The sequence below is a fragment of the Uloborus diversus genome, chromosome 3 (genome assembly GCF_026930045.1).
Source record: "Uloborus diversus isolate 005 chromosome 3, Udiv.v.3.1, whole genome shotgun sequence".
Taxonomy (NCBI): Eukaryota; Metazoa; Arthropoda; class Arachnida; order Araneae; family Uloboridae; genus Uloborus; species Uloborus diversus.
Genome location: NC_072733.1, coordinates 98222033 through 98237874, shown reverse-complemented (window position 1 = coordinate 98237874; position 15842 = coordinate 98222033). Strand labels below are relative to the sequence as shown.

At 32.3% G+C, this 15842-nt stretch overlaps 1 protein-coding gene across 2 annotated transcripts in view; it reads right to left on the bottom strand.

The window, feature by feature from the left end:
- Positions 1-15842, bottom strand: part of LOC129218182 (Kv channel-interacting protein 4-like) — a 287294-nt gene that overhangs the window by 110173 nt on the left and 161279 nt on the right. For both annotated transcript variants that reach the window (XR_008580303.1, XM_054852401.1), the window contains exons 4-5: positions 6335-6405; positions 802-1014 (exon numbers count right to left, since the gene is read on the bottom strand). Coding sequence is in view for 1 of the 2 variants with exons in the window: in XM_054852401.1 (XP_054708376.1) it covers positions 802-1014; positions 6335-6405 (284 nt within the window). In the remaining variant the exon portion in view is untranslated. The remainder of the gene's footprint in view (positions 1-801; positions 1015-6334; positions 6406-15842) is intronic.

The following is a 15842-nucleotide window of genomic DNA, read 5'->3' as shown; positions in this document are numbered from 1 at the left end:
CGTTTTTATGAAGACAAACATGGAGAAATATAGGTACGTTGCTCTCAATGCATCTCGTGGCTAACACAAAGTGCTCCGGTTCGGGGAACGAAAAAAAAAATCAGTTGAAACCCGTGTTTTGAATGCTTGAAAAATCAATCTTACATTTGTTAATTAAGCATTTTGTAAAAAGATGCATAAATTTGATGTTTTTCTTTTTTCAATTTCTAATCTGGATTTATTATTACTACTTGGTTTTTAGCCTATTATCACCTTATTGGTGTTGAAGAGGGGACGAAAATAGGACAATTTTTTACTCGGTTAAAATGACATTTTTAAAAACTTTTTTTCAATGGAAAAAAAATGCATTTTTTGCATTGAATCTTAAATATCATGTGCAGGCTTATTTCGTAATGTTATATACTTTTTTTTTAATTAATTGATCGCAACATATGCTAATCAGAGGCCAAAAAGCTTATGGATAAAGAAATATGGCGAATTTGCCCTACCTGTTTCTAAGATTAACAACATAGGAAGAGACCTGAGATCTTATTTGGTAGGAAATCCTAACCAAGGTGGAGATGATTACGTTACTTCGTTTTTACTGAGCTTTAAATCAATCGTATATATTATGGAAAATGAGGTACAAAAATCTAAAGTTGAAACTTATTACATTTGCTAATTCAATCATTACCTGTATATATAACAGACTTTAAGTCTTTTAAGTTCAGAAATTTAATGTACTAAATTCCTTATGTGAACAATTTTTTACAAGAAGAATAAAGCTTTTTATTCAAATAAGCTTGCATATACGATACTTACATGAAATATTTTCTCCACGTGCTCTCTTGCAGAATGTTCCGTGACTGCGGGGTCAGTGTAATGTCCTAGCATGTCATAAATGGCACTCACAATATTGAGCATTTCCTGTTTTGTTATATAGCCATCGCCGTTGATGTCGTACAGACCGAAGACCCACTTCAGCTTGTCAACGACACTACCCCTCGACAGCAAGGAGAGGATGCTCAAGAATTGCTGCTTTGCCGAGAAAATAAGAAAATAACAGAAACTGAATTAGCTTCATGCTTAGATCAGCAGCTTTGTGTTTCAAGAACAATATGATTTCAGATCAGTTCAGAATCACTTCAATTATGTCCTCATTCATCCATAATGGATGCTAAGACATTTTTCTTTTAGTTACTCTCCTGTTTAAAGAAAAAAACATAAAATTTAAAACCGGGGTGATATTTAAAAGAAAATATTATGACGTTAAATTGCGCAAATATTCAGAGAACTGCATACGCGTATTTCGGGGCTACAATAAATCCCTTTTCAATACAAAAGAAGTGAGTTTATGGGAGAAAAAAAATCCGTCGAAAGTAGAAGTCGGAACAGCTAACAGCTAAAGCGTAAAAATATTTGCGGATGAGAAGAACATCTATGAGGAAATAATGAACCAATAAAAAACCAACAGGAATGCAACCAATGTTTAAAAGCTTTCTCAAAAACAAAACACGAGCGCAAGAAAGAATTAGCGTTATCATCTTTACTTTCCACCAACCTAAAACGAGAAAGAAAATGTCTTTAAATGTAAGCTGCTGAGAAAAAGAAGACAGAATGCAGAATAAAACGGGGGACGGAGATACTTCGGGAAATGAACACAAAAGATCAAAAAAATCAAAGTTAAGATAAAATGAATGAAAAAACAATGATTTTAACTAGAAAGTAAGAGCACAATTGAGTTAAGAATAAATACTGCAAGATGGAGGAAATTGGATGAGGAAACACACAATTATAAAAATGAAAGCCAAACAGCAGAAAAATACGGAATAGTTTTAAGATCGTTAACCAAGTTAAAATTATTACTGAAAATATCGAAAGATTCCCAAAAATCAAGATCAGATGAATTGGGGCATTTTTAAATAATTTGAAAAGAGTTGAAATCAGACGAATGATTTGAATCCCATCAATGTTGGACAATACTAGACTTATTTAACTGCGGGTTTCCCTTAATTTTTTAAGCTATTTCAAGCGATATTTCAAAGTATGCCTGATTGACCTGTGTAGGAAAGACTGCAATTTCAATTAGTTTTATAGATTTTACAAAAACTATCAGGGATAAATATAATCTTTATAACGGTCTATTGCACTGTTTTTAGCATCGATCCTTATAATGCTCCAGAGACTTCTCAGTAGGAGACAACACCTGAAAAAATAAGCTTCATCCTTTATTGTAGCTCCACCCTTTGACTTGTTTTTCGTTTCTGAACAGTAAAAAAAAAAAAAAAGAAGTTGAAGAAATAGTTAATATTTACGGTGCGCAATTTTTCTAACTTTCGATCAATCCGGAAAATTTGGTGTAGAAAATTTTAACAGAGAGTAAACTTGCAAATAATAATTGGAAATAATTGGCGGTAATTAAATTATATTTTAGTATGATATTTTTAAAGGCTATTTTTAAATACGGATGCTAAATGATATTTATTACAATTTTTTTGATGAGTCTCTTTAAACAATTCAAGTAGTGGCGTTCGTGTACAAAATTAAAAAGGCACAAAACAATTGGGAATTTTTTTTTTAATTTTAATTAAATTGCTGAAACTTTTACTGAACAAACTTTTTTTTTGCTCATTATTTAGAGTGAAAGTTGTGCGTGCGTGTGCAAGCAGGAAATAAGAGAAAGCTCTATTGATTTAGAAATTGATGAAAAACTAGAAGATTAAAATTTCGGAAAAATTAAAAAAGTTTTGAATTTCACGTTAAAGAAACAGACAAAAGGTATTTTGCCTCATATTTATTGTTTCTACTCAAATATTTAATTTCATTTTTAGCTATCAATCTTGTTTCTTTTTAATGTTTGAGGTCCAAGTAAGGAATTTTACTTTAAATTTCCCAGTTTTAATTAAAGAAGCTGGGTTTTGCTACTTACTATTTCAAACGTCCAGTTATTTTCATTTAAGTGACAGCAAAAAGAGTTTCGGTTATTTTTTTTTTTTTTTTTCATATACTTATTATAGTACAGTAAAAATAGGGGTCGGACCCAAACATCCAAAAAAAAAAAAAAAAGCTAAACTTGGTGCAAATTGTTTATTACCCTCCCAATAAGAACAGGTAAAAAGTCCCACCCCATTGTGCTTCGGGTTTTGGAATGGGGGGGGGGGCATCTAAAAATTGCTGTTTTGAGCATTTTTTCGGAATTTTTTGAGTAAATTTCAAGAGGGAATATTATGTCATACTAAATTTAAAAGCATGAAAATAAATTCGTTTACTCCCAACAGGGATGACACAACCCACCTAGAACCCCACTATCCCCGTAAAACGAAACAGTGCCCCCCTTCCCCCTCCATACATTTCAAGTTGAAATATTATTTTATGCAAAGTTAAAGCTAGTAATCAAGTGTGTCCGCCCTCCAAGTGCGATGGTGCCCCTCCTTCCAAAGCTACAGCACCCCCTCCCCCCGAAAAAAAATACGCCAATCCCCCCCCCCTTCTTTCCATTTCAAGTAGAAGTATTATTGCATGTAAATTAAAAATGCATTAAATCAGGACTGTCTACCCCACAAGAACAGTAGCTCACCTCCCAAAACGAAATAAAAAACTGAAAGATTACCCCCCCCCCCCCTCTGATGGTACATTTGATTAAATGTTCAGAAAAATTATGCTGAACTGTTTTTCCCCCTTTTACTGTATTGCTTTCTTGCAGCACTTAAAAGCAAAATTTTTAGTTTGCGTTATAACATGCATGCCTCAAATACGTCATCAGATTGAGATAAAAGCTCCAACAGAACTGGAGTTTTCAAATGATTTCTCATAAACTTGTAACAAAAAGTCTTCGTTATCAAGATCGTTTTTGGAATCTAGATTCTCGGCAAAATCGTAATTGTTGCAGTTATGTCTGACACAGTTTGCGCATATAGTTGAGCACTTCAGTCCACTTTCAGACTTATCAAACATTCATTTTTTAATGAACCTTTCAGAGCAAGCACAAGATATGAGGCGAAGAAAGTCTTCTAGAGCGGAAGGCTTGCTGTGGTAATAGCACGCGGATATTTCTGTTTTGCTTTCTCCTTCTTTGTACCCATCAAAAATGACACTTGATTTCCCATACTTACAAGTGACATATACACTGCATTGCTGGCATATTTCCTTCAGGCTTGCATATCAATTACCAAAAAAAAAAAAAAAAAAACGAAAAACAAGATCGAGAAGTTATCTTCCATCTATAACATATATGACACCAACTGTTTATTTTGTGATGGTGGCGAGTGTGGATCTGTGGATCTTTTGCTTCAGATAATAACACTTAACCATACAAGTTTTCTTTACTTCTGAAACCAGATTCATCGAATACTAATGGAAGATCAGCGCACAACTTGTACTAGAAGTTTTTAGCAATTTGTTGTTCCATCTTTTTTACTGTTCATACTATTCGGTGTAAAAGATGGTTTGGACTTACACATCTCTACAGATAGTAACTACTCTCGTAACAGAAGCTAGAGACAAAATTGCATACCTCCTTTACAAAGAAATGCCACTAAATTTATTGCCTTCCATATCCTTTTATGTTACTACCCCTCATAACATTTCACCTTATGATCAGCGGCCGACCAGTATCGGCGAGCAACACCGCTACCAACTTGAGTCAATACCCGTAGGGAGGAAAGAGCAGTATTTAGCATTCTACTGTTGTATTGCTCATTGCTCTCATCAAGATTTCTACCATCGTTGAATCACTACAGGTTCTGGACCACCTAAATTTGTCACTGCGTTGGACCGTTGGGTAGCTGATGTGATATATTTATCATTTTTTTTAAAATTGCATAATGTACTCGAAAGTTTCAGATAGTGTTGCAAGTATATGTTCGCATATTTAGCATAATTCACATAACCGGCTGCGTAAAAGAGAGGCGGCTTGGTGTTTGCAAACGAGAACCCCCACCGACTTGGAGGGTGCAGAACTGCAGCATTGCCCGTCTCACTGTTGGCAATTTCGGTTCATCCCCCCTTACGGCAATGACAATAGATTAGAGAAAAGTTGAAGTAAATTAATTAAGAAGAAGGAGATAAACTGCAGTCAATTTGGACTATTTTTTATGCTGCACAGGGATTTTGTTTTAGATATCACCCCAGCGCTCTAAACAGTTAAATAACTCCAATCACAACTAAATTGGTTACTGAGATCGCTTAGATCTTTTAGAATTATCCTTCTGACATTACTATATCATTGTGTGGTATTTTGTACTTCGGAAAAAATTTAAATCAGTGAAATTTTTTCATGAACTTCACTGCAATCGTTGATTTTAGAATGCAAATTCATGGTCCCCTCCCCCCCCCCCAAAGCGATGGTGCACCCCTGAAGTGTGACGGAGTACCCATCCAGAGTAAAAACCCTCAAAAAAGAAAGAAATACCCCTTGAAAAAATGAAAAAACTGCCTTAAAAATTCCAATGACGCAATCTGCGCCATGGACCCCCCCCCCCCCCCCCCCCCCCCGCCTGTGCACCCCGGTTAATTAGCTTTTTTTTTCCATGAAAGTTTATTATTTTACTATTATAGAGTGTGATTTCTGTGACTTTTGAGTATTTTTTTCAAGTAATAGAAATTATTTTTATTTAAAAAGAGGATTATTTCGCCCCCCCTTTCCCCCCAAACCCGACGCACAAAGTGATGGGACTTTTTACCCCTTCTTGCTGGAAGGGTAAGAAGTAATTTGCAACAGGTTTCAATTTTTTTTTTTGGATGTTTGGGTTTGGCCATTTTTTTTGGCCTAACTTTACTGCGCTATTATTGTTTGTATCCCATTTTGTTTTAAACTTTTAATCTCATGCACCACTTTGCTTTGTATTCGTTTGCTATATTTTTAAATAATTTATCCAATATTTCTGTGTGTATTTCTCCAAAGCTTGAGATTGAACGCTAGAAACTTCTGATTAAATAGGTTATAGTTACTAAACAATTACAACTGAAACGTTACAGATGAATTGTTAGTCATATTGAGCATGATAAAAATATATCTGTTCTTATGTAAAATTAAATTAACTACTGAAATATAACGTATAAAGTAACAAAAAAAAATCTGACAACCAAGGACAAAGTCCATTTTTGGATTTTTGTAAGTTTGCTAATGTAAGTTTGCTTAGCAAGCTTTCAGTTTAAATGAAAGAAAAAAAAATCATGTTGAAAGAATTTTTAACTTTGACGCAACAATATATTAAATAAACTTAAAAAGAAACTAGAACAACAAAAAACAATTCAAAAGATTTTAATAAATATGAACATTCCTTTGTCAAAAGTGAGCATGATAATTATTTTTCAACGCATCACAAAAGAAACACCAGAGGTTTTAATAACGTACCTCAAAGTTAATTGTACCTCCATGGGATTGTTTGAAGGACTTAAACACGTAATGCGCATATTGAGTAGAATCTGAAAGGAAAGGAAATTATGTAATTTCACTTTTTTACTTTTCTTTTGAATCAAAATGCCCTAATAAACACAATAAAATGTTAAACTGTCCATATTACAAATAAATTAACTGAGCAGAAATGAATACTTTTTAGCTGTAAAAAAAATCTCATTCTGCGTAATCTAAATTTTTTTGTAACACAGTTTCGTGCTTTCCTGTGCAAATTTTTGTGTTAAGGTGATGTAAATCCCACAAACTCATCACACTTTGCAAACGAATAGCTTCATTTATATGATAAGCTTCTTCTTAAAAGTTGAATGAATATTGAAACACTATTAAAGCGAAGAAGGATGAATGCGTAGTAAAATTAAAATAAAAAGCTACATTTAAGCAAAAATAGAAAATTAATGAGTTTCAGCTCTTCGCTGCATTTCTAAAGAAAAACTGAATAAACAAAGTTTAACGTTGATGTTACTAAGCTTTCTGATGTGCATTGCCAGACTTGATGAACAAGGAAATGCATATTTGTTTTCAGTAACAACGTCTACTTAGTGTAAGTTTAATTACTTAAATTTAATTAGACTTGTGATTTGCTTCAACGTTATTGGAGAAAGAAAGTCAAAACATTATGCACTTAAATAACCATATAAATTAAAATTTTATAGACGTAAAATGTTGTAGTTGATATTACAAAATTCTGTTTGTATAGTGTGGGAACTCGAAAATGCATGTAGTGATTAGGATTTTTTTTTCTCCATGCAGCCAGATAAGTTTTATAAAAGCGCTCGTTGAAAAAAATAAGACAAAAAGCAAAATCAATAAAATGATGAGTTTTATTAAAATATTTGAACAAGAAATCACGTAGGATGTAATGGTAAGGAAAAGCATCTTTGTCAGAAACTATATTGTCAGAATACAGGAATCACGCTTTTTGAAATGATCCTTATACGTTTGAACGAGCAATAAGCCGAAAGACATATGGGTCATTCCATGTCAAGTGATCCAAAATTTGAGAAATTTATTTCATTCACACTTTTGTATTTCTTTGAAATTTGGCTCATCGATCCCTTCACAGGAATCAAAAGTCCAAATTTTTTAAATTTTTATCTTTTATTTTTTTATTTATGAGACTTGGATTTTTGGAAAACCCTCTTTTTTTTCATTAATGCTTGAACATAAAATGGACGATAACTGAGCACCAAGTATATATAGAAAGATTTGGTAAAAGGCAGTTTAAAGTACATTAGTTGCTGTTTAATATGATATGCAACATGACATGTATGCATTGTAAAAAAAAATAATTTAAAAAAAGATTTAAATTTAAATTTCTCAAAAAACATATAATGAATTTAAAAAAAAATTCTAAAAAATTTTTGAGTATTTTATCTTTATTTGTGCAAAATTTCAAGTTGGGATCTCAATAGAATCATATTTTTATGAATTTTTGAATAAAATTTGACTTAAGAAAAAATGATATTTTTCAGATTCTATTTAGTTAAATATGGGATTCTCTTACTGGTGATGGTCAAATGAGTAGTAAGTAAAAATGACTATGCTTGAAATGAACTGGCATAAACGTTTAGATTAATAAGCCTCCTCCCCATCCCCCGGCACCACCACTTTTATTCTTTTTATTATTATTTTTTTAAGTTTTGAAAATGTAAAAAAATGAAATAAAATAAAACAAAATGAATAGTAAACTTATTTAAATGTGGTAAATGTTCTTCTTTTAAACAAGATGAAGTATACTCCCCTCCCCCTACCCATACATACGATTAACACTATATTAGTATCACGCCTTATCTGGGGATTGAACTAAGAATTATTTTTACCATATATGTTTTCCTTTTTTTTTTTTTTTTTTTTCAGAACAAGTGTTTTTTTTTTTAGATCATAACTTCACTAAGTGCACATGATTAATTCAGATGATCTTCAATTTCGAAATAAGAAAGAAATAGTTTGCCCCAAGATCATAGCAAAATAGTGTTTCCCCCCATGTTGTTTTAATGTTCTTCCGTTCTTTTAACACAAAACTACAAATAAATCAAAGTATCAGATCATATGTCTATCCACAGATAACTTTCTACAACATCTGGAGTGCAGCTGTTTTTTCTTTCCTTTATTGCTTGTTTTCTTTTTAATTTCTGTTGTGAAGGAGAGTAATGCAGCGAGATCTATCTATACATATATTAAAAGCAGTTATAGATTAACAAGCTTTGCTCTTTTGAGCATAACCTTCCATGTTATTAAGCGTCATTCCAGATTGCTCCCCCCTCCCACTCTACCATCTGAGTTTCCGAAAAAAAAAGCTGCAAATGAGTGTGGTTCTATTCAGTGATGTTCACATCAATTTTTCTGATGGTATACTCCCAGTAATCCATTATGTGTATGCATATGTGTATGCATCATGTACATAATGTGTCTAGAAAATGTTTGTGAGCAGACGGCGTATCTATAGTATACCCCTGGTTCTTTTTGTCTGTTAAAGTTTCCCAACTTTTAGTGTTTGACTCACTAGACCATCACCAGTAAGAGAGCCCCATATTTAACTAAATAGAATCTGGAAAATATCCTTTTTAGTCAAATTTTATTCAAAAATTCATAGAAATCTGATCCCACTGAGATCCCAACTTAAAACTTTGCACAAATGAAGATCAAATGTGCAAAAATGTTTGAGAATTAAAAAAAAAAATCATATGTTTTCTGAAAATTTTAAATATAAATTTAAATTTTAAAAAATGAAATTTTTTACAAAATTAGTCATGTTGCATATCACATTAAACAACAACAATTGTACTTTAAAATGCTTTTTACCAAATCTTTAAAATTTGAAGATTCTTCATATATCTTTTCTACGTCTTCAGGTTCTTCAAAGCACCCATTTGAGAAATTGAATATATTTTTATTGATCTACCCTGATAATAACGAAATTTTTAGCTTGTATGGGGATACTTTCTCAAAACAATGCATCCTCCCTGTTTCAGGAATCGGCTTGATTTTAATCTCATTTGGTGCCCCATGTTTATCATAATAAGACATTTTGGATTTTATCAACTCATATGGAACATATATGAAGTGAATATTCGGACAAATCTCTGCAGCCATTTGCGTGAACTCTTTCGCAGAAAGGGGATCAATTTTCCTAAATAAGGTGGCCTCCCTTACTCGCCGCTTCAGAGTACCACCTAAGCCACCGATTGCACCCTTGCCATGGCTAGTGGCAGAAAATTGCCATTGAAATTTTCCTTTTATTAGGGTACCCAAATAAAGTTTATTCGTTGACGTTTTAATTCAGCTTTGCGAAAATCTAAATATTTCCCTGATTCTTTAAGCCTTTTTCTTTGCTCTGCTTTACGCTGAGATGGAGTTTTAGCCGTAGTAACTACAGCAAATACATTTAAATTAATTTTTTGTACGAGTTCTATAACTTTAATGACGACTTTTGTCATCAAAGTGTAAAAACTCGCAAAATAAAATCAAAACTGCGACTCACAATAGACACACATTTATACTTATATTTCTAACAGTATTCAAAATTATATTAAATGAATTGTGAAAAAGTATTAACATTAAGTTATAGAAAGAAAATAAAAAATATTAAAGCTGAAACTACAGGCATTATTTAATAAAAATAAAATTTCTATGTTTTGTGTGATTCATACTACATGCATTAAAATTATTCAAAAATGCAAAATTTAACTATATTTAAGTTATTATTGTAAAAAATTGGTATGCATCCTTAAAGTACTGTAAAAACACTTTTTAAAATTGTTAATATAATACACATCAACTTATCATTTATGTGAAAAAGATCCTTATGAAAATGATCAACTTTGCGTGCAGCAACACGTGTTTACAAATGTATTTTTGATGCTACTTTGTTGCCAGATGTAAAGCATAAAAAGCAATTTTTGCATAGATAATGTGAAGGTCAATCTGTTTACTATGCAAAAATAAAGAAACATTTTAAAGAAAGCTTTTTTTTTTTTTTTAATTTGACCATTGGGTGTACATTGGCATAGAAATAGAGAAGTATACCAGGTTCGCTTATGATTCAATTTAACTCAATACTTAAAGAGCGTTTGTATTAACATACATGTTCCGTTGTAGACTTAACACAGCTGTTTGCAGCATTTCATTGATAATTCATGCTAAACTGTTTTAGTTGATTATCCAAAAAATAAATAAATAAATAAATAAAATAATATCAATTTTGAATTTCGACATCTTGAACTCAAATTATGTTTTTCGCAATCACGAGTGTGTGTTCGGAGGCATCTATGTATGTAGGCATGTGTGTGTGCGCAGGCATGCGTGTGTGTGTGTGTGCGCAGGCATGCGTGTGTGTGTGCGCGCAGGCATGTGTGTGTGTGCGCAGGCGTGTGTATTTCAAGAACATTTTACATTAAGCTAAATTCAATGAAAGATGATGGATGATGAATTTCTCGCCAATATGGCAAAGTAGGTTGCTCGTCCATGTTATGGTAACTTGCTCGGTATTGCTGCAAAGGAAGCCGGTCCAAAATTGAAATCAAAGGACATTAAAATAGTCAAATGAGAATAATAAGCAATTCGTGATTGCTTCAAAAAAAACTTTAAAACTTTTTAAAAAGACTAATATAAGCCTTCTAAGACTTTGAGTTTTGCATATTTCATGTGAATATACGAGGAATAGCAGATTTAGAACTTAGCTGCAAGATCAACATAAGGTTTTATCTGGCATATAATAGGGAAATATATACGTTTTTTTTTTGAATTCCTATAAACCAAAACAATCGTATTTTCACTTTATGAGCTTCAATTATGTTTCACACAACAAGTTCAAAGTTTTACAAAAAAGTACATGATGTATGTAAACACACTACTGAAGTTTAATTACAAATTGGAAAATACTGCTGTGAAAGTTTCATTAAATTTAAACCAGATTTCTGCTTAGACATGGAGTGGTTATAATTCATTTTCGAAACTACATCGCCTTCGTTAACATCCAATAAAGCGTTAAGGTGATCTTTATTACACTGCAAAATATAATTGTTGTTTTTAAAGTAATATACTGTATTTTCCTACAGTTTAATACTGCTTTGCTAAATAACAGAGAAAAACTGTAAAACTGTTTTAAATTGCGCAAAACGATGCGCAAAAGGTGTTTCCTTTCATACGGGAAGATAAACGAATGAATTCGAGGTATCGACAGCCATGTTAATAATTTTTCGGGGATGTGCTGAGACAGGACTGATCAGCTGTAATTCAAGTTAAAGGTAAGTAATAGTTATATTATTCATTCCCTTTTCCTCAAAATGTAGTTTTCTTTATCATCGATAATGTAATTAAAATAATAGTGTGTATTTTGAAAGCATAATTCGTATTCCAATATTCGTTGATGTTGACTTTGCAGTTTCTTTTAGTTGCTAAGTTGTAGCGATTGCTTTGTAGCAAAAGTCCGAGTAGTTGTTGTGATCCTGAATATTTTACTGCACGATGATAGTTTTTAAACATTTTCTGAAATTCAAATTTGATTTAAAAATAAATCAATTCCTTTCTTGATCGTATTTAAAGTTATTAGAACATTAGACTTTGTTTACGATTATATTTTGTGTTATACAGGATGTGAGTACTTAAAATTGAAATTCTTATGTTTTCTAGTAAATTTAAATTTATATGTTTTCTAGTAAATTTTTAGCGTATCGCGATTGATTTCTTTCTTCTTTTTTTTTCTTTTTCTTTCTTATGTTCAGTTTTAAATTCTTTAACAGTTTGCATTTAAATATTTTATTGATAAACTTTACGCTATAGCGTAAGTAACTTTTATATCCTGTACATAATTCGATGAATAAAATGTAAATAAATAAAATAACAACGTAACCGAGAGACATGCAAACAGTATCAAGTTTACTGATATTTTTTGTTGAAGAATTTGCCCCTCTGGAAATACAATACTCTGATGTCTGAACGACTCGAAATTCTCTGAAATCTCGAGCCAGCTTTCATACTTATCGAACAAAACTAAAATAAAAATAATTAAAAAATCATCAATGAAGCACTCAAAAAACAAAATAATAATAATAATAATAATAAAAATAAGCATTTTAAGATACAAGCACGAAACCCTTGTGTTTAAAAAGTTTTATATTTGCGTCAGTAGGAAATTAAAGTTTTACTTCAGGAAAAATGCACTAGTACCATTGAAACTTGTGAACCTAAAAATAATTTTAGAAACTATATTCAAAGGCACTTGATGGGAGGTCACGGGAAGTCTCTATGACCTCCCCAAAATTGCCATATTGGGAAAATTTTGTCTGGCGATTCGGCAAATTTGGGGACAATTGTAATGTTGCAATTTTTGAATTCTCGAATGTCCAAATTTTATTAGATATTGTACTTAATTGTGCGTACTTAATGTGTGCATGCACCAGTATTTTATTAATCGGCAAGTATGTAAGTTCCGTTCGACAAATTGAGATTATACGCCTTCCAATATATTTAAGTTCAGGCCGTGCCTGGCTATATTTTATATTTTTCAGCTTTTCATTTCTGATCTGGCAGTGTTGCGTTCTCGTCAAAATTACAGTTTTTTAATTTAAAGTAGAAAATTTACATTATTATGCATTGTTTGTCATATATTGACATCCTCTACTTTTCTGAATGAGCATAGGACATGCTCATTCAGAAAAGTAGATTCTCGAGAACTACAGTAGAATTTGAAACTCTTGTAACCTTGAACTCGTCAGTTTCCTTACATTTTAACTTTAAGAACCCTTTGAGTCTTAAAGTTTGGCGTCAACGTGTTTATGCTGAAGAAAAAAAAGTATATTATATGTATTGAAAAGTGTGATTCTGTACTTCACTGTCTTTCACTGCATATAAAAAGTAAAAATATGTCAGAGTGTTATCCGTGTAAAATGGAAAAATCGGGGAATTTCGTTTAAACCTGTAACGGAGATTCAAGCCAAAGCCGGGTAAGATCTTTTGCATTTAAATGCAATGGGTTCCTTAGCAGTTGAGTTCTTTAGGGGGAGGGGGATTATTTTCACAATAATAGACAAATTTTCAAAAAAGTGAGGTTTTTGAATATTTTGCCAGGTTTCAAAAAAAAAAAAAAAACAGAGATTTGCGGGAAAGATCCGATTACGGAAAGGAAATTCTGAACTCCCGGTTTGAAATTTACCTTAGCGATCAAAGTATAAGAATCGAAAAAACCAACAAATCCTCCAGTTAACAAAGTAACATCATAGAACACTATAACTCAACATTAATGAATGGAATTAGGACACTTTTAAATAAATCGGGTTTGCATAAGCAGTTTTGAGCCGAAGCAGCTAGTTGCTTCCACCACTTACGGACTAGAGCGGTTTTAAAAAGAAAAACCAAAACCTTTTTTGAGCTATTTGAGGGAAGAAAGCCATCTATTAAACACTCCCGTGTTTTTTGGCTGTATTTCGTATATTGGAATTCCAAAACAGAAAATCAAAAAAATGGATATGAAAGCTAAACAGGTAGTCATGGTAGGATATGCGTTTCATACGAAAGGTTATAGAATTTGGGATCCCGAAAATAGCGAAGTGACAGAAACTCTGAATGTTTAATTCGATGAAAATAAATTCTGGACGGGGAAAAAAAAACAGGAACAAGAAACAGAGATATACAGTTTTATTTCACTTCTGAGTAAATCTGAAGTAGAAGATGAATATCCTGAAAATCATAAAATAGCATGTTGTGAGAATTAAATGGGTTAAAGAAATACCCAGGCAAAGTATATATTGACACGACGGTTCTAAAGTCCGAATCGCGAAGTCGAGGTTTATTGTTTTGAAAATAACATTGAATATGACCCAAAATATTTTGATTGCACTTGTGATGATAATTCAAGAAAAATATCAGATTCTGATGAAGATAGGGGGGATAATTCAAGTAAGCTGGAAGCTAACATTTCCGAAGATGTAATTCCTTCAAATTTGAAACAAAGTTTGAGAACGCCAGAAAGTGAAGATTGGCAAAACGCAACAGAACAGATGAGAATAACGAAATAATGCGCTTCAAGGCCAGACTGGTAATTTTAGGTAACAACCAGCTATGGGGGGGGGGGGGATACTTTTCTCAAGTGTTCTCTCCAGTAATTTCTTTTCCTTTGGTTGAGGCTTTCTTTTCAATTTTTGTGTATAAGCTACATTGAGTCCATTTCCAAGCAGATGTTTGCAATGCGTATCTATATGCGGATTTAAAGGAGGAGATTTGTGAGACAACCGAAGGGTTTGACGATCCCTGAAATCTAAATTTTGTCTGTAAATTGAATAAATCATTGTTATTCTGATACAGATTACGCCTCAAATCATGACGACCGGATTCCAATGCCGGGGAGGGGGGGGGGGGGGGGCACTTGTAGTGTTTTTGGATAGGGTACGAATAATATGGTGTACATTCAAACAAAAATGCGTAGCACTGTCAACGATGGAAGCGGAGTATATTTCAATTAGTGAACAATCTAAGGAAGTTATGTGGATCAAAAAAAATTTAAATGAATTAATTGGCCACGAAAAGAGTTCAGAATTTTAGATTGATTAATAGTACTCTGCACTGTGACAATCTAGTTGCGATCGATTTTTCTAGTTCTGCAATAGAAAATTGCAGAACTAAGATTAATGTGGGGTACCATTTCCTAAGGAATTCGATTGACAAAAATGAATTTGAAATAAAATTTGTTGAGAAACTAAAAATAATTTAGCTGATTGTTTCACAAAACCTTTCTGTAGGGAAAATTTACGTAAAGCTTGAATTGCAATGACATATTTTTCTAGAGGTTTTTTTTTTTTTCTGAAATGTTTCAATTATTCCATTATGTTTAAGCTATATTTTGTGCACACAATCGGATAGCCTATAATGTATTTTTTATTCATTTGTTGTATTATTTCATTTTTTGCTTGTGCTGGCTTGCCAAGAAGGGGGGTATTTGCTAGCGAATATTTTGTTCCTGTCACTCCAGCGCACGGAAAAAAAAACAATTTTAGTTGATTTCATTTTGAATTTATGTCCGGTTATATGGTTGCGGTTATGTATTTCGGAAAAATTTAAACTATAAATTTCATTCTAACCGCCTGAATTTACTTCATTTAAATTTATTCACTAATGCAATATCATTTCTTTTAGTTTAGTGTGTGCAAATGTAAAGAACTACGTAACTTGTGACCAGAACTGAATGGCAGTCTTTATCAAGATGGCAGTTTGCATTTGTGTTCCGTTTGGAATTTCAAAGAAGCCTCTAGTTTGAACGATGTTGCGATGATTTACTTTGTGACATGAATGCCGGCAACGGAAAACGGAAGTTTTTAACCGTTTACCCGCCAATGTTCCAAAAATGGAACATCATATTTAAGTGAAAATTTTCCCAAGAAATAACGTTAAAATAAACAAGTTTTTTTTAACACAGTTTAGTCTTATTTCAAAGTATTTTTTGATTTCCTGC